The 26,473-nt window shown below is 36.4% G+C and overlaps 1 protein-coding gene and 1 long non-coding RNA gene across 2 annotated transcripts; one reads left to right on the top strand and one right to left on the bottom strand.

The window, feature by feature from the left end:
- Nucleotides 1-1,032: 1,032 nt before the first annotated feature.
- On the bottom strand, nucleotides 1,033-26,473 carry LOC122583340 (CBL-interacting protein kinase 17-like). The gene is made up of 10 exons (XM_043755757.1): nucleotides 25,491-26,473; nucleotides 25,342-25,368; nucleotides 25,139-25,249; nucleotides 24,440-24,521; nucleotides 24,242-24,348; nucleotides 23,749-23,898; nucleotides 23,480-23,635; nucleotides 23,114-23,233; nucleotides 22,805-23,002; nucleotides 1,033-1,413 (listed from the first exon to the last, which is right to left on the bottom strand). Exons 1-10 carry the CDS (start codon nucleotides 26,388-26,390, stop codon nucleotides 1,033-1,035), a joined length of 2,232 nt encoding a protein of 743 aa, XP_043611692.1. The 5' UTR covers nucleotides 26,391-26,473.
- Nucleotides 2,667-5,288, top strand: LOC122580841. The gene is made up of 3 exons (XR_006320894.1): nucleotides 2,667-2,938; nucleotides 3,022-3,097; nucleotides 5,262-5,288. It is a non-coding gene; the product is annotated as an uncharacterized LOC122580841 (long non-coding RNA).

A 26,473-nucleotide genomic window follows, 5' to 3' on the forward strand; every position in this document is an offset into this window, starting at 1 on the left:
AGCATGAGAAAAATTTTCATAAGAAACATAATTAGCTAAGGAATGTACCGTCGAGGTTTCTTGATCAGATTCGGGTGATGGATGCTGGAGCGATGGGGGAAGTATAACTTCATATCCTTGTAGTCGCTTTGAGGTTGTCCTATTTCTTTTCTCACCAACTGTAGGAGGAACTTTTATTTGCTCATCACAGGTATCTTGGTTATTGACGTTAGGAACATCGACACCAGAAAAGGTTTGGTCAAGGATTTCGCTATCTTGTGCTTCTTCTTCTGTGATTTGTGGTCCTTCAAAGCTAGAATCTGCATGAATATGTATGTGGTCTTATGGGTACATGGGATCGATGGTTAGTGGGGGCACATCATCATGCATGATGGGAGGTTGTTGAATGGGTTTGTGTGGATATTTAAAAATAGCTTCTTCCTCATGCTCAAGTTGTGAGCAAGAGAATGGGAAACTATTCTCGACAAATCGGACATCGCGTGATACAATTATTTTTCTGGTTTCCATGTCGTATGATTTATACCCCTTTGTACCTTGAGGATACCCAATGAACACCCCTGGGTTCCCCCTTGGCTCAAATTTGTCGCCCATCATGTTAGTGTTTCGATAATAACTTAGGCAACCAAATACTTTCATTGTAATGTAATCAGGTTTTTCGCCCAAAACTACCTCATAAGGAGAACGATTTCTTAAGACCTTGGACGGCAGCATATTGATGATATAGGCAGCCATCAAGATACACTCTCCCCACAACTTAATAGGCAAATTAGCTTGAAAACGAAGTGCTCGTGTAGTTTCGAGCAAGTGTCGGTGTTTTCGCTCAACCACCCCATTTTGTTGGGATGTCTTTGGGCAAGTGGTCTCCAAAATAATTCCCTGATGAGAGTAGAAGCTTAACATGTTGTTCGATGTGAACTCCCCGCCATTGTCACATCGTATTTTCTTAATTGATTTTTCAAATTGAGTTTTTACCAGTTTACAAAAACTGATTATGCATTTACTAGCCTCATGTTTCTGTTTAATTAAATAGACCTATGTAGCCCTACTAAAATCATCTACAATCGTTAAGAAGTAACTGGCTTGGCATGTGGAATAGGTTCTATATTTGCCCCATATGTCACAATGGATGAGATCAAAATAATTTTTAGTTTTGATGTAACTGTTAGGAAATGGCAGTCTAGTATGTTTAGCCTTTGCACATGAATCACAAAACTGATCATACTTTGAAATAACTTCACCTTTATTAAGAAAATCAATATGACAAAGTTTTTCACAAGATGCATGCCCTAAATGTCTATGCCACGTTTCAGTTGTTGTCATCATCATCTTTCTGCTTAGCTTAACTTCCCCCATTCGATATAGTCCATCATCATCACATCTACCCGCTCCAATCAAGTTCCTAGACTCCAAGCCCTGCATTACAAACAAATCCGGGAAAAATGTTAATGAACATCGTAAATTTTTGGTCAATCTTCTAACAGACAATAAATTGTAATGGAAAGTCAGGACATGAAGAACTCCGGTTATTTCAGTTCCACCGGGTAGAGTTACACATCCCTTTCCTCGAACCGAGATGGCATCACCATTCGGGATGGTTACCGGTGTTTCACTTGCTTTTGTCACAACATTTTCAAGGAGATTTCCTTAATATGTTATGTGTTCGGTGGCTGCCGAATCGACCACTAAGGACTTCGTTCATTTATACCTGCCATATTGGCAATTGGTGGTGTTTCATGCTTTCCTTGTTCAGCTCCAGCCGAGAAGTGCTTCAGAAAAAGTTGATATTGTTCCTCTGTAATTCCTGGTATTGGACTTGAAGGGGTTTCTACGTGTAACAACCCTCAATTTTCGACTAGGACAACTTACGTATATTTATCTAGGTATATATCCCTAGAGATTTATTAAGAGAATTGACCTTTTAGACATTTAAGACATAGTGAGAATTGCCCTCTAGTTCAATAGAATGCCAAAATGTAGCTAGATGCCCTAGAAATGCCATAAACAATATTATAACCATTCAAGTCAATCCAAACAAATAAATAACAACTTAAACAATAATTAAAGATCCCAAATAATCCAACAACTCAAATAATAATAATGTACAATGGAATTTAAAAGATGTAACATGTATTGTGCACATACACGCACACTATTACATTTGTAAGTGATTTAATCCAAACCAACTAACCAAAAGTTTACAAGATATATGAATGTGCATAATCAATACATGTAAAACCACACACACATAGTACATGTACCTAGATAATTTAGTACTTAATTACAATTACCTACATTTAAATTACTACTACACATACATGTACCTAATAAGAGTTTTTAAAGAGAAAATGTTTATAAAAAGGGACAAAAAATTCAGCCATCTCTCCCTCCCCATACCAATTCACCAATCATAATTCAACTAACTTCCTTTATCTCTTACACTTATATATACATATACACACTTCTATATGTATTGTGTAACTAGACATACTTCATGCACCAAATACATAACAAATTTCAAAGCAACACCACCCATCTTTTCCTACCCAATGGGATTGCGTCCACTACTCCCCTTAGCCAATGACCAAGCTCCAAGGACACTTCTCCCCCCTCCATCACGTGCTCAAGATAGGGAACCCACACAAACACTTCATGCTCCAACGCAACTCTCACACACACATAAAAAAAAATGCTCTCAACTTTCTTCCCCCTCTCCTCTCTTTTTCGGCAGAAATATGGGGTAAAAACACCCCCAAATCTTAAGAATAAATCATAAAACAACATTAACAATATATCCAAGGTGTGGAGCAAGCATGGAGGTGATTTGGAGGCCATCTAGCACACGAAATCAGCCCCCAAAGTGGCTGGTCGGACAGCAGCAAAAAAGGGGGCAAAACAACTTCAATCTACTTCTTTTCTTTTGATTCTTGATCATCAAAGGGTACCCAACTTGTTCCTTTGTTTGTTCTTCATATTTTCCTTCATTTTGTAGCTCATATTCCCTTCTTTTCAAACTTGCTACAGCCAACAAACAACTCTTGGCAGCCATCAAGAACAAGACCCAACAACACTCTTAATCTTCTTGTTTTGGTCTTCAAAGGTTGATAACTTGTAATCTTTTGATTATCACTCTCTTTATCTTTCATTTTTATCACTAAAAACACATAAATCTTCACATGCATGCATAATTAAAAGATTGATCTAGAAGAAATAATTATGAATGCAAGAGATAATAATGGATTTAGTGTATCCATGATAAGATTTGCATTAGTTTAGGTTTATTTTGATTTGGGATATGAGATGGATGAACGATGACTTTGAATTTGATAAGAATAGATGTGTATTTGGTGTTAAAATCATAGGAAAAGGAGTATCAAACATGTTAGAGGTGAAATTAAGTGTAAATTAAGCAAGAAAGCCTATTGGTGAGTTAATATAATCAAGAACAGTCTGACAGAATTAATCTTCTGTCTTTGAACGGGAAAACTGGGCATGTGAGGGCATTTTCAAGCAAAACTTTCAAAATAAAAGTTATAGAGAAACGAGTTGAGAATAAACACCAACTGGAATTACTCAAAAATACTGAACCAAACGAAAGATATGATTTTTCTATTGAAACTGGTCAAACTGTCATTTTGTCTGAATATTTTATAAACTTTAACAATTTTTATCTCCTAATCCATAAGGTTCCAGGAGGTCATACTTGGTGGAAATTAATTTCAATGTGTCTTGAATTTAAAATAAAATCATGGGATTTTTCTAACAATCAGAACATCAATGACTTTTATAAAACTTTTGATGTTGCAAGCAGTGCCCATTCGGGATAGTTTGTGTTTGGATAATTTTTAAGGACACCAAACATCATCTAAAAATTCACCAAAAATTCATAACAATACTAGATACATATAAGTCACTGTGTAAAAATCATGAAGGTCCAAATAATTCGGCTGGACCCAAAAACAGTAGCCAACATTTCATAAAAATCTAAATTAAAAACAGAAAATTTGAAAGGAAACTAACCATTTGTATAATGGGCTAAAAGGTGCACTAAAGACCATAATGGGCTAACCTGGCCCAAATACTAAACCCATAGAACCATAAATCAGTAGACCCACTTGGCCCAACAAACCATAAAGTCCAATAACCAATATAACCCATTAAGCACATAACCCAAATAAAGTTAAGCCCAATAACTAATTTAAGCCCAAGTCACTTAAAAACCCATCACATTTTGGCCCAAATGATAATGGCCCATAACACTTAAACGAATTTCATGAGATAAGTGTAATCAAAATAAAACAAAGATAATTGAGTGAGATAGGCATAAGTAATTATGTTAACCAAGCTATATATTGATATCACAAATGCTAATTCACGCTAAAATCGGTTACACAACAAATGATGAATAAGGATAACATAACTTAATATGGCATTTCTATATGATAACCTAATATATCAAGTGAAATCACAAATGAAGCCAAGTTGCCGAAAATCTAACAACTTATAACTACGAATGTAATGAAAGTAACCTTTTACACCATCAATCTCTACAACCAAAACGATGCGAGTGTTACCAATATACTTGGATCCCACAATTGATAACAACATAATAAAAGTGGCATTTCTAAGTGATGGCTTAAGATGGAACTTACGTATATTAGTCCTATCGTAGGGATAGTCTTGGCTTGAAATATGATGGAGGAACATAATGGATATATGGTCAAGAAAGCTATCGATGGGAAGTACCCATTTTGGATAAGTGAATATAATATGCGGAAATTTAGTAGTGGAAGGGCCTTAGTAGTGGCTCAAGCATTTACTCATCAAATTATGCCTTTGGCTAAATGGGAAATTTATGATATTCATGGATGGATATTATGTTTTGAACATACGGTTTGGGTATTAGATCCTATATGGAATTTTGGAAGTTATTGAAATTGGTGACATTGAAATATTGATAACCGAATGATTTTGGTATGATATATGATTAATCGATATATATACTTTTTCTCTCGTGATGATTTGACAAATGAGAACTTTGTAAGTTACCATGGATTTTTCCAAGTCTTGAAATGACATTATGGTATTTGGAAAACTTGATATTTGGAGATGAGAATTCTGCCAGACATATGGTTTGGGTATGTTAATATCTAATAGCATGTTTTTTAAGTGTTGAAAATGGTTAGGCATCGAGATTTACTTAAAAACCTATGCACTCACCAACTACATTTTTGTAGTTGACACTTTTTCTTCATGCTTTTCAGGAAATAAGCTTAAGCTTTGAGGATTTATATGCTTAATGATTATTTGCATTGCACTTTGGAGTCAAAGATCAAACCTTGTGATGGGCAATGGAATCCGCCTTGATCATTGTAGTATACTACTTCATGTGCTTGTTATTTTTTTCGTGAACTTAATATTTAAGTACGGTGGACGCATTTGTACTTGAAAATTGGTTCACATGCTTGTACATTTGTAAATTCTATTATTAAATAAAACTATGGTGAATGTTATTTATAATCCTTTGTTTTGAATACTCGACTTTCTGTACATCTCATCGTTCCGCCTTAATTGGGGTGTTACACTACGCATGCTGCCTTCGGTTTCCTGTTTCCTTTCGTTCCTTTCCTGGCCACCAATCAGGATAGCCAATCCTTCTAAAGCAACCATCTCGGTTGTGCCCATATTTGTCACACTCAGTGCAATGCTCCAGTTTGTTCATGGTTCCGTCTTTCTTGTTTCTCTTGAAACTCTTGCTAGAACTTGTAGGCTTGTCATGTTTTCCTTGAAGAAAGGCTTGGAAAGCTGCTATATTTCTCCAACAGATCGCTTGATCCCAGAGATAGATCTTTGTTGCTCGTCTTCTGCAACAAGATGATACACTGTTCTAAGAGTTGGTGTGGGTTTCATGGCCAAAATCTGAGTTTTGATCACCGAGAACTCATTGTCCAGTCCCATCAAGAACTCATAGAGCCGTTCTTTCTCCTGTAATTCGACGAGCTTCTTTCCGATCTCATAACTACAACCATCACAGGAACACTTTGGGTAAGGAAGAACCGATTGAATTTCATCCCATAGAACACGTAGTTTCGTGTAATAGGCTGAAACGGATGCACCGTTTTGGTGAGTAGTGCTAAGAGATTGTTTGAGTTCGTAAACCCTCGGGGCGCTTTCTTTTCCAAATCTTTCGTGCAAATCATTCCACATCTCTTCAGCCGTGTTAGCGTATTTCACGCTGACCCGGATATCCTTTTCCATCTCTGTGGTTAACCATCCCTTTATCATGGCGTCACACCGCATCCATGGCATGTATTGATGTGATTCTTTCATCGGTTTCTTTATGGATCCATCAATGAATCCCATCTTATTCTTCGCGAATAAGAAGTTAGTCATCTGTTGTTCCCAATCACCGTAATTTGAATATGTCAACACGTCATTGACATGCATCTGCTTTGGGTAATCCATAGCATGAATGTAATACGGTGAATTTGGCATCGATGGTTTCTACTTCAGGTTTCTTCTCATTCTTGTCTTTAGTTTTGTCGTCCACCATGGTGAATGAATTTGGCTTATTTGTTTAATTGATTTTGGGGTTTCTGACAGGCTCTGATGCCATATAAGTTTTGGTATTGTAATAATTGTATTTCATAATAAAAAGATGGTATATATATATACCAATTTACAAACCGACTCAATGGACTTAAATAAAGAAAACAAATATTCTCCAAACAAAATAAAGGAAACAAATATCAATTTCAATACAACACTAATATTTTTATTCCGACCTTGAGTTTTCTTATTTCGATTCGACCTAGAATGTCGATCGGCATATGGCGCCCTATTAGTCATGATGTTTAACGGGAAGAAACTCGGTCTCCAACAAAATTTACTTTGACCAGTAGTCAACTGGTCAAAAGCCGTAACATGTAACTCTTTTGAGGTCGTCCGGTTTCACTTGTATTCCGATCATATTGTAGAAGATTAAGAATAAGATAAATGGAAAATTGACAAGTGTGTAAAAGATTTCAAAATCTGATAACAACGTTAAATGGTAAGTGTAATTATTTGACAATTTCGCATTATACATGTCATGTGTCATGCCACGCGATAGTATTTTCTAGTTAAATGCTAAAGGGGATTTAGATATTGGGTTAAAAACTGTGTGATCTCGTGTAACACGATGGGAAATTCATTACCACTTCTGAAATTCTTCTTTTTTTCCTAACCCCTTCATTTCTTCCATAAACATTTCAACCTTAACACCTTATTAATTTCAACAACTTCTTTTTCTATTCCCTTCTGAGTTAACACTCACTTAATTATTTTTTCTGAAGAACCCTAAAAAGTTAATTTGGGGGTTTGCTGAATTCAGCTTTTGTGAAGATTGTTTTGCTTCTTCCTTAACTGTATCACTACTCTTTTCGTCTTCTCCGAAATTACGCTAATTAAGCACTCTAATTTCTCAAATGGCGACTAGGGTTTCATCCAGGGTCTCGACAAATCAGTCTCGGGAAGATGATGGTGTTTGGATCAGACCCAAACATCGAACTTTAAGGGCCCGGCTGAGGTTTTCAACGTCCAACATACTATGACTCATCAAAGAATTTACCATAACTCTTCTTATGTAAGTGTCAAAAAAATCTTCACTTCTATTTTTATCTCTAATTTCCCGAATCAAACTTCTCACTTAGACTTGTGGAAATTATGTGACGATTGGGGGGCGGTGGTTGATGTTTATGTTTCAAAGCGCCTGACAAAATCAGGCAAACGTTTTGGTATTGTTCGCTTTATCAAAGTGTCTGATGTGGATAGTCTTATTGCTAACCTTCCTACCATCTGGATTGGAAGAAACCACTTGTTGCCGATATAAGTAAATCGAATGAGAAATTAGAGAGTAACAAAGTTAATCAAGTCACCAAATCTAATGGTTTTCAGGCTAAGTCGAATATCGTTTATGTTAAGGGCAAGAATGATGATGCTTGTTCTCATAATAATACGACATCTTATAAGGATGCACTTACTAGGGGTGGCCTTCAACCTACTCACAAGGTAGTAAGCAAGAAACTAGTCTTAGAATTTGTGTCGAGCCCTTCTATTAAGACCTCATTTGAAATTCTTGGTAAGGCAAAAGAGGTGAGTCTCGTACCATTTGTGAGACAGGCTTGCGTGTTGGAAGGTTTTAGGGACATCCCTTGCCAATTTGTCGGAGGTAAGTGGATTAATATTTCGTTTCCAACTGAAGAGGCGCTAGCAAACATTTCATGGCGTGTCCAGCTATGTGTAATCGCTTCACTGAATTTAAAAAGTTGGATGGAAATTTCATTTTAGATGAAAGACTGGTTTGGATAGAGGTTATGGGTTTACCTTTGGGGGCGTGTATTTCCTCTTCATTCTTGAAGTTTGCAGGTTTATGGGGTACGGGCATGTTTTGCTCTACCAAAAAAGACATGCCGGCATCAGTTGGAAGGGTGTGTGCTCTGCTTAAAGATATTCTAACTATTTTTGAATATGTTGAGGTTGAAGTGAACGGTACACTACATTCTGTGCTTGTAAAGGAGTTAATGCATTGGGCACCGACTCTTTTATCTCCTGATTCTGCTTTAGAATCAGACAATTTTTTTAAGAAGATGATTCTGTGGGAGATGATGATGATGAGAAATCTTATTCGGATTCGGATGCTGCTAGTCAGGAGGAGCCGAATCTTGGTAATGGTGGTTTTGGTGAGGTCTCGGATGGCAATATTAGAACTTCTCTAGAGGTTACAATAATTAATGATGCTTTTAAAGTGCAAAAGACAATTGATGAGAGTGCAGCCTCTAAAAATGCCACAGATGGGATGGTTTCTAATGATAAAGAGGTGTTGTTGGAGTCTGCTTTGCCATTGCATCAGGTGAAGGAGACTTCATTTGTGAATGGTCTCAAGGTTAATGATGTTGTGTTGGAATCTGTCACTAAGTCTGCTCACTTTGTTGATCAATCAATATCATCTACATTTGGTCCCGAAATTGCTCCTGGATGAGAAGAAATAGCTAAACAAAATGGGGTGTTTAATGTATGTTCGAATGGGTCTTTTTCAAATGCTCATGGGCGACAATTGAACGCTTATTCTAATGATATATCTACTCAGGAAGCTGAAGTACAGAATATATATGAAATTGGAGTCCTTATGTGTTTCAAGGTAGTTCGGTCAGTAGTCTCTCCAGAACTCACCAAAGCTAGATTGCGTGATATTGATTTTAAATGAATATAATGTCATTAAATGTGTGCGGGACCGGGAATCCGAGGAAAAGGAGAAATATTAGACATTTACTTTCCAAACATAAAGTTAATTTCTTGGGCGTTCAGGAAACTTTTCTTTCTTCATCTAACTTATCACGTATAAGGAACATTTGGGGCAACTACCACTTTCAGTACACCGAGTCCTTATCGACGGGACACTTTGGTGGCATTATTTCTATATGGGATCCTGAAAGTTTCAAAGAAATTCATGTTACTTGCACGTAGAACGTAGTCATTGTAGAGGGTTTGTGGGTTGAAACTGACTACTGTTGCTTCATGATTAACGTGTATGCCCCTGAATTGGAAAGAGATAAAGTAGCTTTGTGGTTTTACATCCATAATTTTATGCAAAATAATCCGGGAAATTATTGTGTATTTGGTGATTTCAATTTTGTCCGCGTTGAAGGCGATCGTTATGGGTCTGTTTTTGATCAGGCTAACGCAGATTACTTTAATGATTTTATTACTAATAGTAACCTGGTTGAACTCCCTATGGGTGGGAATCAGTTTACTCATATTGCTAAGAATGGGTCGAAAGGTATCAAACTTGACAGGATGTTGTTCTCGATTAGCTTCTGTGAACGGTTTACTAACTTGGTGGTCAGAGTCCTTGATGAGCTAATCTCTTATCACCGCCCTCTTATTTGTTCTCAAAAGGTTTGTGATTTTGGCCCCACCCCGTTTAAGTTATTTAATTCTTGGTTGGATATTCCTGGATTTCATGATGTTGTAAAAAATGCTTGGTCTTCACATTTGAGATTAGATGGCATGCCTGCTGCCATATTTTTTAAAAACAAGCTGAAGGTGGTGAAATCTGATATTCGGAGCTGGAGAAAAAATAATGATGTGTTGTTTAATCTGGAATCGTATGTAAAACAAATTGCTTCTCTTGAAATGCAGATTGCTTTGTATCACGAGCCTAATGATCTAATCCAACTTCGTAACATGGCTGGTATTAAAATAAAGGAGATAGATTCTCGTTTGAGTTGAGACTCGATGCAAAAGGCCAAACTGAAATGGGCAATGGAGGGAGATGAGACATCAAAATTTTTCCACCATATAGTGAAGTGGAGAAGGCGAGCAAATGCAATCTCAGGTATAAAACATCATGGCATGTGGGTGGAAGACCCAATAGAGGTGAAAAATGTCTTCTTTAATTATTTTCAGGAAAAGCTCAGTAAGTTGGATACTCCTTGCTTTCATATCACCCCTAACAGGTTAAAACAATTGGTCCCGTCTGACATCGAGTTGTTGGATGCGAGAATAACTTTGGAAGAGACCAAACAGGTAGTGTGGAATTTTGGTAGTGTGAAATCACCTGGTCCCGATGGTTTTACGTTTGGTTTTATAAAACGATATTGGGATCTATTAAAGGTTGATATCTTTGCTGTGGTTTCTGAATTTTGTGACTCCTCCATCATTCCCGATGGTTGTAATTCTGCTTTTATTACCTTCTTACCTAAAACTGATCATCCTCTTCTTGTTACCGACTACAGAGCGATTAGCCTCATCGGTGTGCAATATAAAATTATTGCCAAGATTCTTGCCAATAGACTTGCAAAGGTCATTCCTTCTATTGTTAGCCCAGAACAATCTGCTTTCATTAAAGGTCGTCAAATCTTTGATGGCCCTTTAATTTTAAGCGAGGTCATTAGTTGGTTCTCCAAGCGCAAAAAGAATCTTCTCTAATTTAAAATTGATTTCGGGAAGGCCTATGATTCGATTTCATGGGACTATTTGTTCAGCATTATGAAAGGGATGGGATTTAGTAATCGGTGGATCGGTTGGATCGCCTCTTATCTGAAATCGGCTAGAGCTTCAGTTATTGTGAACGGGAGACCAACAAAAGAGTTCTCGTTAAACAGGGGGCTTCGCCAAGGTGACTCAATGGCGCCCTTCTTGTTTATCCTTGCAATGGAAGGTCTTCACGTTGCATTTGACAATCTTGTGAGCTCGGGAAGATTCCGTGGTGCCCATATTAATCAGCTCTCTATCTCGCATTTGATGTATGCCGATGACATGATTTTACTTGGTGATTCGTCTTCTTCTAACTTCGAAAACATCAAGTATGCCTTCAAGTTTTTCTATTTGATTTCGGGTCTAAAGATCAACTTTCACAAGTCTTCTATTTATGGTATTGGGGTGCAAAATGCTGAATTGGTCTTGTGGGCTAATAGATTCGGATGCAAGGCTAGTACGTTTCCTATTACCTATCTTGGTATTCTTATTGGTTGTTCTATGTCAAGAATTAATAATTGGGATTGCATGGTACAAAAGTTCAAGAAAAGACCTTCCGCTTGGAATGCGAAACTTCTTTCTATTGGAGGGAGATCCACTTTAATTTTCTTCTATTTTAGGATCTCTTGGGATTTATTGTCTTTCAATGTTTAAGCTCCCTAAGAAAGTAAACAACACTCTTGAAGCTTTAAGAGCCAAATTTTTTTGGGGTTCTACAGATTCTTGCAATAAGATGGCGTGGGTTAAATGGAAGGTTACTCTAGCATCAAAAGAGGTTGGAGGTTTGGGAATTGGGAGCCTTGATGCTCTCAATTTGGCACTTATTTATAAATGGAGGTGGAGAGCACTTTCTAATATGAACCAATTATGGGTGAAAGTTATATTGACAATCCACGACCAAGAAAGTTTAATGCAATTCTCTTGCAAAACACGTGGTTTATGGGATTTGCTCAACTTTTAGAGAGGTCCGTGATCTATCTTATGTTCCCCTACACCCCATTATTAGACGCATTGGCGATGGGGGTTCTACCCTTTTATGGAAAGATGTTTGGGTTGGGAATGAAGCTCTTGCTATTAGATTTCCTCCACTATTTGCTTTGGAGACAAACAAACTGGTGTATGTTAATAATAGATGGTCGAACGGTGTGTGGGCATGGTCATGGCGCAGACTAATCCGGGGAGGGTCTGAATCTTCCCAACTAGAGGAGTTAAATTCGTTACGCCAACAGGTCATTCTTGTTGATAGAGAGGACTCGTGGGTTTTGGAATGTTTCTGGTCAGTCTTATTTTTATGTTCGCCAATTCCGTCTTTGTCTTGAACGTGCTCTGTTGCCTTGTGGGCCAATTAAGACTAGGTGGAATTCGTTGGTGCCTGAGAAAGTCAATATCTTTAAGTGACGCCTTTTACGAGACCAACTCTCGACACGGCTAAATCTAAGTAAGAAAGGTTTAGATATTGAAGATATTTCTTGCCCAATAAGTCAGCACAATTTGGAATCTGCCGATCATCTATTCTCACTTTGTAAGTTCTCTATTGAGCTTGCACAATTATGTGTTAGTTGGTTTCACCTAGATGTGCCTATTTCTAGCCCAAAATTGATGTTAGAGTGGATCGAGTCTTCTCAGCTTTCTTCTAGATTCAAAAGGATTTTGGAAGCTACTTGTTTTGTATGGTGGTGGTCGCTTTGGAAATATAGAAATCAAGTTGTTTATAAGGCTAACGACGTTACATGCTTCAAAGTGTTTTAGTCTATTGTTTCTACATCATATTGTTTGATTTCTAATCGTGATAGTAAGTTTAGTCACTCATGGCCGTTATGGGTTATGAGTCCATCTTCCAGTTTGTAATTGTACTACTCTTTTTATTGCTTTGCCAAAGCATTTTAAAATAATCATAGCTGTCGAAAAAAAAAAAACAAATGTTTATGAAGAGTTGCGTGGATTGGCAGGCAGAGTTGAAATCAAATTTATAGATCATCGTTTGAGTGGCCATGATTGAATGTGACAGCATATATAGTATACACAAATGTTTATTATATTCAGTATTCTCTAACTAGAGCAAGTAGTCAATTATTTAAAAATGCTCAAACAAGACAAGTCACAATCTTAATGGGGTCAAAAGGTATTTCCACAACAAACATGCTATAATTAGTATTTATCATTTTTTTTTCTCTAAAATAAATCTGGATAATTAACGGGTCACTATTATCTTCATATCGTGTGGAAACCCCTTTTGTGAAAGAAAATTTGGATTATTGACAAGCTACCGATTATCTTCACACCATGTCACCAACATAAGGAAACCCATTATAGGACTTAAACAGTTAAGCTCAGACTTTTTTTTATTTTTGAAGTTACTAGATATCTCATTTCAACCATTTAAATTGAGGGTTATTATTAGTATAATCATTTAGTTTTGATATTTATGTATATATTTTAATTCTAAGAAAAACACTCCTGTTAGTTTTAAAGTCATGCTGACTTCGACTTGAATATTTGCTTCTGTTTTCCAATTTGAACATATTTTTTACTTCTGTGTTTTTCTTATTTATGAACTCCTGTGGATATTTAAACTTGACCTCCTGAACACTTTCATCTATATGATCATAAATCATTTGACGAGAATTAAGGTAATTTTGTATTATTTTTCAAACAAACGTATATGAACATAAATCTTCTTTTGTTTTAGTCAAACGAAAACGAATATTGACATGAAAATATTGTTGTTTATGTGTATGTGTCCATTCACTTATTCAAATTAAACATAAAATAAAAAAAGTACATAAATAATAAATTGACCCTGCATAAAGTGTTTTCATTTAAATTTCGAAGAAAATGAGCAAACCAATTCATTTGTCTGCTTTGACCAAAACAAAGTGATGGTGTTGTACTGTTTTATACTTGTATTGTTTTTGACTATTGGGAAATTTTCACCTTGCACAAAGGTGATAAATGCACAAAATTAGAGCTACATTGAAACATCATGAACTAATTTAACGACTCTGGAAAGTGGGAACCCAGATGAAAATTTATCACAAACCAGAAAAGAGAAAACAGTTAACTAAAGATATACATATTTCACTTGACTTTACTCCTAACTCGGTTATCATCTATCGATAGTGGAAAATCAGTTATAAAACATAGAGACTGCTATATAATGCATAGACATAACTGTATAATGATCCGATTTTAGCACCTTCATTTGGCATGTATATATAGTCAGTATACCCCGCCCTTTAGTTGGACAAATGGGCACATCTATTTATTTCCATAACTTAACAAAACTGTCGTGACTTGCAGAGGCAATCATTCCAGTAACATGCGAATGTTCCAAAGCAGCTATTACTGTTTTACGAGCTTGAACTGTCATGCGTTTGTTCTCGCTGATGTTCCACAACTCCAATGACTAAGAAATTAAGTAAAAGCAACAATGGAGAAATTTTATTATGTGGTTAATCACGCGTTAAAACTTAAAAGTAACAAATAGTTCTTTTAGAAGGCATAACCTTTTCAAAACAAAACTAATGCCAAATAAAACTTTGGTAAAATTGGGTCAGATTCATATATAACTGGTCAACCAAGTAAACAAAATCATTCTCAATAGTCGGCAGAGCCGGCCCAATAGGCATTTTAGGCTGGTGATTACCTAACGCCCCCAAAGTTACCTAAAATTTTAAAATACGGAATAACAAAGAATACTGTAAATAGTACAATACTTATAAAAATGACATAAATGAGTGTGCTAGTGTTGGAGTGTGATTATTTTATTATAAATCGCATGTCCGGAAATAATTTGAGCCTACGGGGTCACACGAAATGACACGGTAACTCGATAATATTAATTGATATATTAAAATAATATATTGATTAGTTTGATCACGAAATGATTAATTAAACATAATTAAAGGGTTAGTTATATTTAATTGATTAAAGAGGAGGATTAAAATGTGAAAATCGAAATGGGGGACGGCACTTAGAGGCTTTTTTAAGCCTTTATGTTGCTTATTTCCAAGATATGTTAACCCTAATTAAGCCCTATAAATAGAGGCTTAATTCTTGGTTTTTCATATACTTTTTCACATAAGCAAATTCTCTCCTTTTTCTTCCTTGCTTTGAAGTGGCCGAAATTCCTTCTTCTAAGAGGGGTTTCGACTTTGAAGTTTAAGGTTCAAGCAAAAGGTTTGTTTGGTTTGTGATCGAGTACTAGCATACGTTATTCGGGGTGTCTAGTGTGCGATCGTAGAGGGGTTTTGCTTTAAACCCTAAGCATTAATAATAATCTTGTTATTATTATTTTTATTGGAGCTTGCATAAGGTACACGACTCAATTCTAGTCTTTGTTAATTAATTTGATTGCATATATGTTTCGATTTCTTCCGTTGTTCATACTCGTGATTATGTTTGTTTAGGTGTTCATATTCTAACAGTGGTATCACGAGCCACATATGTGATCTATTAATTACAAAGATCAAAACTTGAAGGGGGGTTTAAGGGTTGGTTGATTTTAATTAATTGTTAAATAATTAAAAGGTTGTTTTTCTTATTTTTAATTAATTAAATTGGATCTTGATTAAATAAAAATTAAGGTTTTTGTTTAATTATAATTTCAACCTCATTAAATAGAGATTGAAACCCTCAAGCAAGTTTTGAATTGTGAATTGACATGATTAATGTGATGAATTGCATGATTATGTGTATCTTGATTATTTAAAGTTGTTAAATAATAGTAAAATCACAAGAAATTTATGCAAAATTTATTGTGATTTTACTGGATATATAGAGATATATTTTGCAAAGCATGATGATCCAATAATTAGGGTTGATTATTAGATAATTATGTGACAATGTGAATTTTTCGTGAAAATTTCCTGATGTGCGACAGTTTACTAAATAATTCATATCTATTAATAGGTAATGAGTTAGAAGCCCAAATTCGGACTGTAGATTATAGACTCATAGGGCTACAACTTTGTAGTTCTGGTCGAAAGCTGAATCGGACCAGAAAAAGGCTTAAACTGGTCGTGAAGCTACTGGAAATTTCCAGTCAGCATGTTTTATGTGTTTATGTGCTAATTGTTAGTTATTTTGTTTAAAGGCTTACGCAATCAAGGTAACTTGATGCATGTGGTCCTCTTTTCCGGAAGGGGGAGCCGGGTTTAAACATATGCATGAACCATAGTGACCATGTTTAGGTGGCCTACCTTAACTTGTTACTTGATTAAGTAGTTCGGAATTAGTAAAGTTTATTAATTTTTGTATTGTTTATAAGTTGTATAAAGGTGATGCAAAAATTGGTTTTGAAAATAAACTTGACTAAGAACTATCGAAATGGAGATTTCATTAATAAAATTGGAGTCTTGCAACCTTGAGATACACCGGCTCACCCATTTAAACAAACTCTAAGAGAGGTATAAGTCGGAGTGTGCTAGCCTTCTAAAAGGGCGGGTTTTTAATTGCGTTCATCGCAAACCTTTGCCCTTGCGCTTCTTTGTGCGTTCAAATGGAGCTACCGAGCTCTCTTGTGTTGTAAGACTATACAAATGATTTTATTAAATATTATGTTTCGAAGATTATGCATGAGTCTTCAAACATAAACTTTTGATTCACATCAAATGTATTACCCATTGAAAGTTAAGTCAATGCCACCCACTTTGCTAAGAACACTTGCCAGTGCTTTTTGCTCTACGTGAGACGTAGGTGAATTGTATCTCTTCAAGGTGGATTACCACTGGTTGTGAAACAGCGGTGGACTATCTACATGTTCTTAATTGGGCAACATAAAACGAGTTAAGAGGTGAGACCTTAACTCGTGGCATAAGATGGGACAAAACATGTTTACAAAACACTTAATACCCCTTTACAGTGTTATTGTAAGTCCCATAATTCTAGGAGTTGCATGAATGCAATTATCAATTCTCGATTACCTTTTGAATACCGTCATTTCTAGCAGATCAACTGATGAAATGATTGTATGTCAAGTTGGATCCTAGCCTTAGTGAAAGTAATTTGTTAGATGAATTTAACAAGGGTAAAATCACATTTCTTAAGGATAATTATCGGAATACTGATAATTGAACTTTTGTCTGTTTTGTAGATGGCAACAAACAATACCACTCAAAACATACATCAATCGGCATTTAGGTCGATGTTGGAAAGGGAAAAGCTTTCTGGGCCAAATTTCAATGATTGGTATCGTCAGCTCAGGATCGTTTTGAGAGCTGAGAGGAAATACCAAGTCCTTGAAGAGCCAAGACCCGTTGCTCCTGCTGCCAATGCTTCTAATGAAGCATTAGTGGATTATGCTGCTGCATATGATAGACATAATGAGGTCGCTTGTCTAATGTTGGGAAGCATGAATGCTGACCTACAAAAGAAATTTGAGCATTCATTTCCATGTGATATGCTTACTAAACTCAAGTCTATGTTCGAGAAGCAAGCTGGCGTGGAGTTATTCGATCTTATCGATGTACTTCATGACTTGCGACATGAACAAGGAACACCGGTGAGCGCTCATATCCTTAAGATGAAAGGATATTTTGAGCAGTTGGATAGGTTGAATTATGCTTATGCAAAGCCAGTACAAATTGGTATGATTCTCAAGTCCTTGTCTAAGGATTTTGAAGAGTTTGGATGCAATTATACTATGCATAGCATGGATAAAACCGTTATGGAACTTTTTGCCATGGCTAATGAGTTTGAAAAGAAGTTGCCAAAGAAAACTGCTACTCCCAATGTTCTCATGATCAAAGGGGGAAAGGTCCAAAAAGGCAAACAACCGAAGGGAAAGGGCAAGGCTGAAGGTAAAGGAAAGCAAATTGCTGCTGCTCCTAAACCTAAGAAGACCCCTCCGGCGAAGAAGGAACATCCCGCTAAGAACATACCTTGTTACCATTGCAATGAAGTGGGTCATTGGAAGCGGAATTGTCCCAAGTATCTTGCTGAGTTGAAGAAGAAGCAGCTCGGTACGTCCAGGACTTCAGGTATATTCTTCACCATTGAATTATATTCATTTTCTAAGCGGAATTCATGGGTTTACGACACTGGGTGTGGTACTCATATCTGTAACTCATTACAGGGGCTTAGAAGGGGAAAGAAACTGAAACCGGGATCTTTGCAACTGTTCGTGGGAAATGGCCTACCAGCAGCTGTAGAAGAAATCGAAGATTATCATTTAGTTTTACCTAGTGGTTTAATAATTGTTTTGAACGATTGTCATTATGCACCTTCTATTACTGGAGGTGTTATTTCAGTTTTTTTGTTGAAAAACAACGGATTCGTTAATGTCTTTAATGATATAGGTATTTCAGTTTCTCGAAATAATGTTCATTATTTTGATGCTATTGCTTGTGATGGTATTTATGAAATTGATATGCGTGGTTGTGATTCAAAGGATAATTCAATGTATAATGTTAGCAAACGAGTCAAGCCCAATTCGGACTCGACTTATCTTTGGCATTGTTGACTTGCTCATGTTGGCAAGAAATGCATTGAAAGACTTCAAAGGGATGGTGTCTTGCAAACAAATGATGAATCATTTGAAAAATGTGTATCTTGTGTTTCTGGCAAAATGACAAGGAAACCTTTTTAAAATAAACCGGAAAGGGCTAAAGAGCTACTTGGACTAATACATTTGGATGTATGTGACCCATTTAAACATGTGTCAAGAAGAGGTGCTAGCTATTTCGTCACTTTTACGGATGATTTCAGTCGTTATGGTTATGTTTACTTGATTAAGCATAAACATGAAGTCTAACATTCAAGGAATTTAAAAGTGAAGTGGAGAATCAACTCGGTAAAACCATCAAGATCCTTCGTTCGGATCGAGGTGGTGAATACCTAAGTCAAGAGTTTAAAGATTATCTTAAAGCTTGTGGAATAGTTCAACAGCTTACTCCTCCATATACTCCTCAACACAATGGTGTTTCGGAGAGGAGGAATTGAACCTTGTTGGAAATGGTTCGATCAACGATGAATCATACGACTCTTCCTTTTTCTTTTTGGGATTATGCCCTTGAGACTGCTGTTCGCATTCTCAATATGGTTCCAACTAAGAAAGTTGAAAAGACACCGCATGAATTGTGGCATGGAAGTGTTCCTCATTTGTCTTACTTAAAGGTCTGGGGATGTGAGGCACTCGTGAAACGAGATACGCATGACAAGCTTGCACCTAGATCTGTCAAGTGCATCTTTGTAGGATACCCTACTACTTCTACTTTCCTACGGAAAACACTGTCAAGGTTCATCGATATGCTGAGTTCTTTGAGGAGAAACTCATATCTCAAGAAGACAGTGGGAGGATTGTTGAACTTGATGAGCATCAAGAAGATGTGTCAACTTCTAAAGATACTAGCAATCTTCAACTTGGGGGGGGGGGAATGTTCAAAGAGATGAATCTCAAGATGAACTTCAAGTTGAAGATGAAGCGATTCCACTTCGTAGGTCCTTAAGGACAATACGTGCTCGTGATAGATTAAATCTTATGATTGAGTCTGAAGAACACGTAGTAGGAGATTTGAATGAACCTCCTAATTTCAGTGCTGCATTATCAGATCTGGAATCTGACAAATGGCTTGAAGCTGCGAATGTGGAAATAAAATCCATGAAAGACAATCAAGTATGGAGCTTGGTTGATCTTCCACCAAATGGTAGAATCGTTGGGTGCAAGTGGATCTTCAAGAAGAAGACCGACATGGATGGAAATATACACACCTATAAAGCTCGTCTTGTGGCGAAAGGTTATACTCAACTCTTTGGAGTTGATTTTGAGGAAACCTTTTCTCCGGTTGCGGACATTAGAGCTATTAGGATTATCTTAGCCATATCTGCTTACTATGACTTTGAAATATGGCAAATAGATGTCAAAACCGCTTTCTTGAATAGTTTTCTAGACGAGGAAGTCTATATGGTACAACCAGAAGGTTTTGTCGATCCTATATATCCCAACAAAGTATGCAAGCTTCAAAGGTCCATTTATGGACTAAAGCAAGCATCAAGGAGTTGGAATAAAAGGTTTGATAAAGAGATCAAAAAGTTTGATTTTGTTCAGAATCCTGATGAGCCATGTGTATATCGCAAAGCTAGTGGGAGTAATGTTACTTTCCTTGTCTTGTATGTCGATGACATATTGATAATAGGAAATCACATTCCAATGTTGAAAGACGTTAAATCTTTTCTTGGAAAGTGTTTCGCTATGAAAGACTTGGGTGAAGCAGCATTCATACTTGGAATCAAAATCTATAGAGATAGAAGTAAACGGTTGACCGGATTAAGTCAAAGTGCGTATATAGATAAGATCTTGAAGAGATTCAAGATGGAAAATTCTAAGCGCGGGAACTTGCCTCTGCAAGAAGGACTTAATTTATCCAACAAGAATGGTGCTTCTACACCTGAAGAGGTGGAGCGTATGAAGAGAGTCCCTTATGCTTCGGCGGTGGGATCTATCATGTATGCGGTTAGATGCACTAGACCTGATGTTGCGTTCGCGCAAAATATAGTAAGCCGATATCAGCAAAATCCCGGAGAGGATCATTGGACTGCTGTGAAAAACATTCTTAAGTACATGCGTGCTACTAAAGAATTGTTTTTGGTGTATGGAGGAAATCCAGATCAAGAGCTTAAAGTCAGGGTATGTCTTCATTTTGAATGGAGGAGCAGTAGATTGGAAAAGCAAGAAGCAATCTACCGTTGCTATGTCTGCTACAGAGTCTGAGTATATAGCTGCTTCGGATGCAGCAATGGAAGCTGTCTGGATCAGAAAGTTTATTTCTAGGCTTGATGTGATGCCATCTAATAATACACCTATGGATCTGTACTGTGACAATTCTGGAGCAATTGTCATTGCCAATGAACCTGGGGTTCAAAAAGGTGCCAGACATTACCAAAGGAGATATCACTATGTTCGAGAGCAAATCGAATCACGTGAAATCAATTTACTCAAAGTTCACACAGATAATAACTTGGCGGATCCTTTTACAAAGGCATTGTCAAAGGGAAAGCTCAACAAACATGCAGAAGGCTTAGGTCTTAGATATTGCTAAGTTATATCATGTATATATGTGATTGGTATTTGGATAATGGGATGTTAAACAATTGTTATTTTCAATAAATGAATTATTATACGTGGTATAAGTGGTTTCATTTTTATAATAATTGTGTCCTATATTTGCATGTTTAAATCCATGAATATTAGTTGAATATTCTAAATGTTTATTGTTGATTAATTATATGGGAATATAATTAAAGTAAGACAATTGTGAGAGATTGGTGAAAATATTTAAGGGAATATTTTGAAGATGGTGGATCATACCAAACTCACATGATATTCAAAAGGTGAATATTGGACTTACCCCACAGAACGAATTAACATTTTATGGATCGGCGTCATTAAATGAAATTCGTGAAATGGTTACTTTATTTATCCTTTGACTTGAGATACAAGTAAGTTATGCATGTGTGGATTGCATTTCTTGATATAGTTCCTAACTGTCCTGAACAAGGCAGTAATAAAGGGCTATTTTCAGAAATGTTAAGAAACGACATGGCCAGACACTTGTAGTCAATACAGGATTTGTTCCTTCAATTTGCAACTGAAGTATGATACCGTTTGGCGCCCTCATTAATTAATTGAAGATGTTTGTGTGGCCACACCCAAATGAACTCAAGAAGTTGTCTTGACTAATTTGGTAATCTTAATTAATTGAAGAAATGAGAAACATAATCATTAAATTATGAAATGACATTGATCTATATTCATAATTAACAAGGGTATCTGAACAAAGGGATATTAAAGTCTAAATCATTTCAACTTGACAATTTAAGAATCTATTCTTAAATATTTCCGGGAGCATTGGAGTGTTGCTAGACGCCAACCAATGTTATTGCCTTTATAATAACATGCTCAAGTGGGAGCTGTTGGAGTGTGATCATTTTATTATAAATCGCATGTCCGGGAATAATTTGAGCCTACGGGGTCATACGAAATGACACGGTAACTCGATAATATTAATTGATATATTAAAGTAATATATTGATTAGTTTGATCACGAAATGATTAATTAAACATAATTAAAGGGTTAGTTATATTTAATTGATTAAAGAGGAGGATTAAAATGTGAAAATCGAAAAATGAACTTGGACCTAAAGTCCATTATGGGGGACGGCACTTAGAGGCTTTTTTAAGCTTTTATGTTGCTTATTTTTCAAGATATGTTAACCCTAATTAAGCCCTATAAATAGAGGCTTAATTCTTGGTTTTTCATATACTTTTTCACATAAGCAAATTCTCTCCTTTTTCTTCCTTGCTTTGAAGTGGCCGAAATTCCTTCTTCTAAGAGGGGTGTCGACTTTGAAGTTTAAGGTTCAAGCAAAAGGTTTGTTTGGTTTGTGATCGAGTACTAGCATACGTTATTCGGGGTGTCTAGTGTGCAATCGTAGAAGGGTTTTGCTTTAAACCCTAAGCATTAATAATAATATTGTTATTATTATTTTTATTGGAGCTTGCATAAGGTACACGACTCAATTCTAGTCTTTGTTAATTAATTTGATTGCATATATGTTTCGATTTCTTCCGTTGCGCATACTCGTGATTATGTTTGTTTAGATGTTTAATTTGATTGCATATATGTTTCGATTTCTTCCGTTGCGCATACTCGTGATTATGTTTGTTTAGGTGTTCATATCTAAGAGCCGGAGGTATGCAAGGCAATTCAACATAACCTCTGATCCATATTGAAAGGATTGATTAATTTCTCAACTCGAAAGCTTGAAGTTACAAAATTAAAGTTGAACTTACACGATGGCCACCAATAACCAGAAGAGTAGAATCGCTTGGATGGAAAACACAAGAGTGGAACTGGTTTCCATTAGAAGCGAGCTCATGAATGCATTCCCCAGAAGCTAATGACCACACTTTCACAGATTCCTTGCTAACAGAAGCTAGATAGTCACCGTATAAGTCCCAGCACATGTAGTTTACCACACCTGCATGTGCCTGATAACCACGGGTAACGATTTAGAAATTGTAAATGAACTCATTAGGTAATGACAAATACGGCCATAAACACTTATTCAATGAAAGTTCCTGTGGTTTTCATCCAGATACCTGAAAGGAATGTATTTGCCTATCGTTTATAACATCAAAAATGGAGACAATTTTGTCAGATGCGGCCGCCAGTAGATTTCCAGTAACTGGCTGGAATCGAACTTGTGCCCTCCCTCCTTGCTACACTCGCAATAAGAATGGTGATTAAAATATACCGATAATAATCTAACTTTCTAAATAAAATGACATGGGAGTTTTTATGCATTTAGTACACTTTGGGTGACTTTCTACCAGTTTGGCCCATCTACTATCTTTTTAAGCTAATCTTTTATTTTAGCCACTTTCACTGTTAGAGATTAAGCATGGCCTGAAAGAATACCTCCAGTACAAACACAAAAGAGAAACTATATGGAATTTCAGACAAACCTTAGAGATACGAGTGCACTGGAAAGGGTCAAGATTCCAATACTGGATTTCATTGTTGTTATCACAAAAACAGAAAAGGTCGTCCTTCGTGGGATGAAAATCTAGCGACATAACATGTGCCGTATGCCCAGTATATGCCTGCAAACAATAGCTTGGCTGCAATGTAATATAACAATGTAATGCATTTTAGAACCCAACGTATCAGACCATGCAGCTACCATGTCCAATGTACATTACACAAAACTTGCAAGAAAAGATCGAAAGCTTACATTAGTTGCATCCCATATCCGTACAGACTTATCAAAGGATGCAGTTGCCAGCTGAGTTGAATTTGGCCGAAAGCGAACATCAGTAACTAGATATTTATGTTCTTCAGGGGTGCTCTTAGTTTCAAAGGTATCCATGTTCCACAAAACAGCCTGAACAAAGCAATTAATTAATTATTGCAATGACTTGATGCATAAATATGATAGATTACACAGAGGCCATATAGCATTATGGTTGTCATAGATCAACAAAAAACTAGAAAACACAGGACACAAATATATGGAAATTCGCAGAAGGAAAAATACAATATAGCATTATAGAGCTCACACATAAATCTCCTGCATTATGTTTTAGAAAAGTTTATGCAACCCATTTGACCTGTTTTCCCTCTAGTCAAGTTTTAAACTCGCCCGTTTGACCCATTAGCATTAAAAGAAAGCTAAAATCAACAAATTTCAGTTAGAAGATTTGAAATTGCCACTCCCAACTCTTAACCTTTTTGTCAAGGCCCGCACTAGCCAGCAACTTCCCGTCGGAAGAAAAATGGCAGCATGTGACCATACTTCTTGTCTGTATCCGTCCAACCTCACCGATAGAAAAACCTGTGGGGTAGTGTTTAGTTAAGACAGCTCAGAAATGGTCCTTTTACTTAGACACAACGCTTTATTAATAAGTACCCTTAGAAGATCCAACCTTGTTCTCTGTGGCTATCTCTATCAGAAAAGATTCCACTATGTCTCAGGGCACTGATATCTCCAAAGTGCTTAAAGTCATCCTGCACTACAAAGAAAAAGGTTGAGGATCATGGAAAAGGTTCATCATCACAAACTTAACTCAGATCTATTTATTTATGGTTGAAAGCTAGGCAGGTCAAGTAACAGGTAAGAGGAGGAGATTTTCTCTGTTCAGGTTACTCAAGGAGGGCATGTTTTTGACTTAGATGTAAGCGGCTTAATCAAGGTATCTCCATGATCGTTTTCACACCCTTTTCCTGGCCACCCAGATACGTTACCTAGTGTGCCATAAGTAATGGCTCAGAAAGATTCCAGTAAAAAAGGGTAAACTCTTTATATTTGATTGAGTCGAGATGAACTGAAATATTTTTTATTATTTTGTTCATTTATTTGATTTCTTAATGTGTCAAATATACGGACCAGTTATACATTATTGAATATAATGGTTCATTATGTCATATTGTCATGCATTAGAAATACAATTTTTGGTGACTTGTAAGCTGTTCATCCCATTCAAATTATGTTATATGACACACTAGATATGAAACATAATCCGATTAAATGATTAATTTCAATCATAAGCATATGGGTCAAAATTACAATCTCTACTGCTAATAAAAAATTCTACTACTATATGTGGTGAAAGAAACAGGCCTACCAGCCGGTTCACTGACGAAGCAAGCCCACCAGTTTCCTCTGCACCATACATCATCGTGCTTTTACAGTTAGCTGGTTTCGATGAAGAATGTTGTTTCCTTTTCCTATCGTTCTGAAAAACGTTATCAGAAAAGTGCACATGTTTATTGCAGTCAATTTAGCATATATAAACACAAAGGTATCTCTTGACAAATTTGAACTTACTTGCAAATCCACTGATTTTTCAAGTTCCTGTCCCAACAAAAAAGAAATATATATTTATGGAAGTTCAACCAAAAAAGACTATAGTAATATCATTTTAGTTGTATAGTGTACAACTGTATACCCACCCAAGAGAACAAATTCAAAAATACCTCAAGTTTATCTAAGACCCAACGCATTGGGGGTCGTTGCTTACGAGTATTACGTATGCATTTATATGCAATCCTTGAAAACTTCTTTAATGAATCCGAGTCAAGCTGGTTCTGCAATTCTTGATCCATAATCTCATTCATTTGACCCTTTCTGTAATAGCTTTGGGCTAATTGAGGTAGAAACCGGTGTTCATTGTGTACATCTATAACACACAACCTCCCACATAAGACTTCAAACAAAACGACACCAAATGAATAGACATCCGATTCTTTTGTAAGAATCCCTGAACTGATATATTCTGGATCACAATAACCATGTGTTCCAGAAGCATTAGTAATGAGAAAAGTGTCGTTCTCATTAGCACGACCTAATTTTGAAAGGCCAAGATCTGATATCATTGCTTTCCAATTTCGATCTAACAAAACATTTGCACTTTTGATATCCCTATGGATAACTCTTTCATTTACTGCAATCTCGTTATGAAGATAATTCAAACCACGGGCTGCATTGACGCAAATATTAAGTCTTCGCTTCCATGTCAGTATACGCCTATTTTTTACAGTAGTCAAGTATTTGTCTAGGCTTCCATGTTCGGCATGCTCATAAATCAAGATTTTTTCTTTGCCTTGGTTGCAAAAACCAATAAGAGAGATGAGGTTCCGGTGTTTATAACGAGTGAGCAACTGAATCTCTGTTAAAAACTCCTTAGACCCTTGACCGGAAATGTTAACCTTTAGTCTCTTAACAGCTACCACGGTAAGCTCACCGGAGCGTATGAGTTCTCCTTTGTAAACCAAACCATATCCACCTTTGCCGATACGTGTAGTGAAGTTTCTAGTGGCTTTTCTAACATCACCAAAGGGTATACGTAGGCTCTCTAATTCTTCAAGTAAGGACATTCTTATATATATTGTAATAAACAAATGCTAGAACTTAGAATGAGAAAGGAAGCAACTTCTATTACATTCCTCATAAAATGTTG

Source organism: Erigeron canadensis, chromosome 9 (genome assembly GCF_010389155.1).
Source record: "Erigeron canadensis isolate Cc75 chromosome 9, C_canadensis_v1, whole genome shotgun sequence".
Taxonomy (NCBI): domain Eukaryota; kingdom Viridiplantae; phylum Streptophyta; class Magnoliopsida; order Asterales; family Asteraceae; genus Erigeron; species Erigeron canadensis.

Bases quoted from the DNA above. Each gene is read 5' to 3' on its own strand.
- LOC122583340 (XM_043755757.1), bottom strand. From the start codon at position 26,390: ATGTCCTTACTTGAAGAATTAGAGAGCCTACGTATACCCTTTGGTGAT. The intron at 24,349-24,439 runs GTTGGATCTTCT...ACTACCCCACAG, and splicing joins AGATAGCCACAGAGAACAAG to GTTTTTCTATCGGTGAGGTT. The intron at 23,234-23,479 runs GTTTGTCTGAAA...TTGCGAGTGTAG, and splicing joins AGTGCACTCGTATCTCTAAG to CAAGGAGGGAGGGCACAAGT.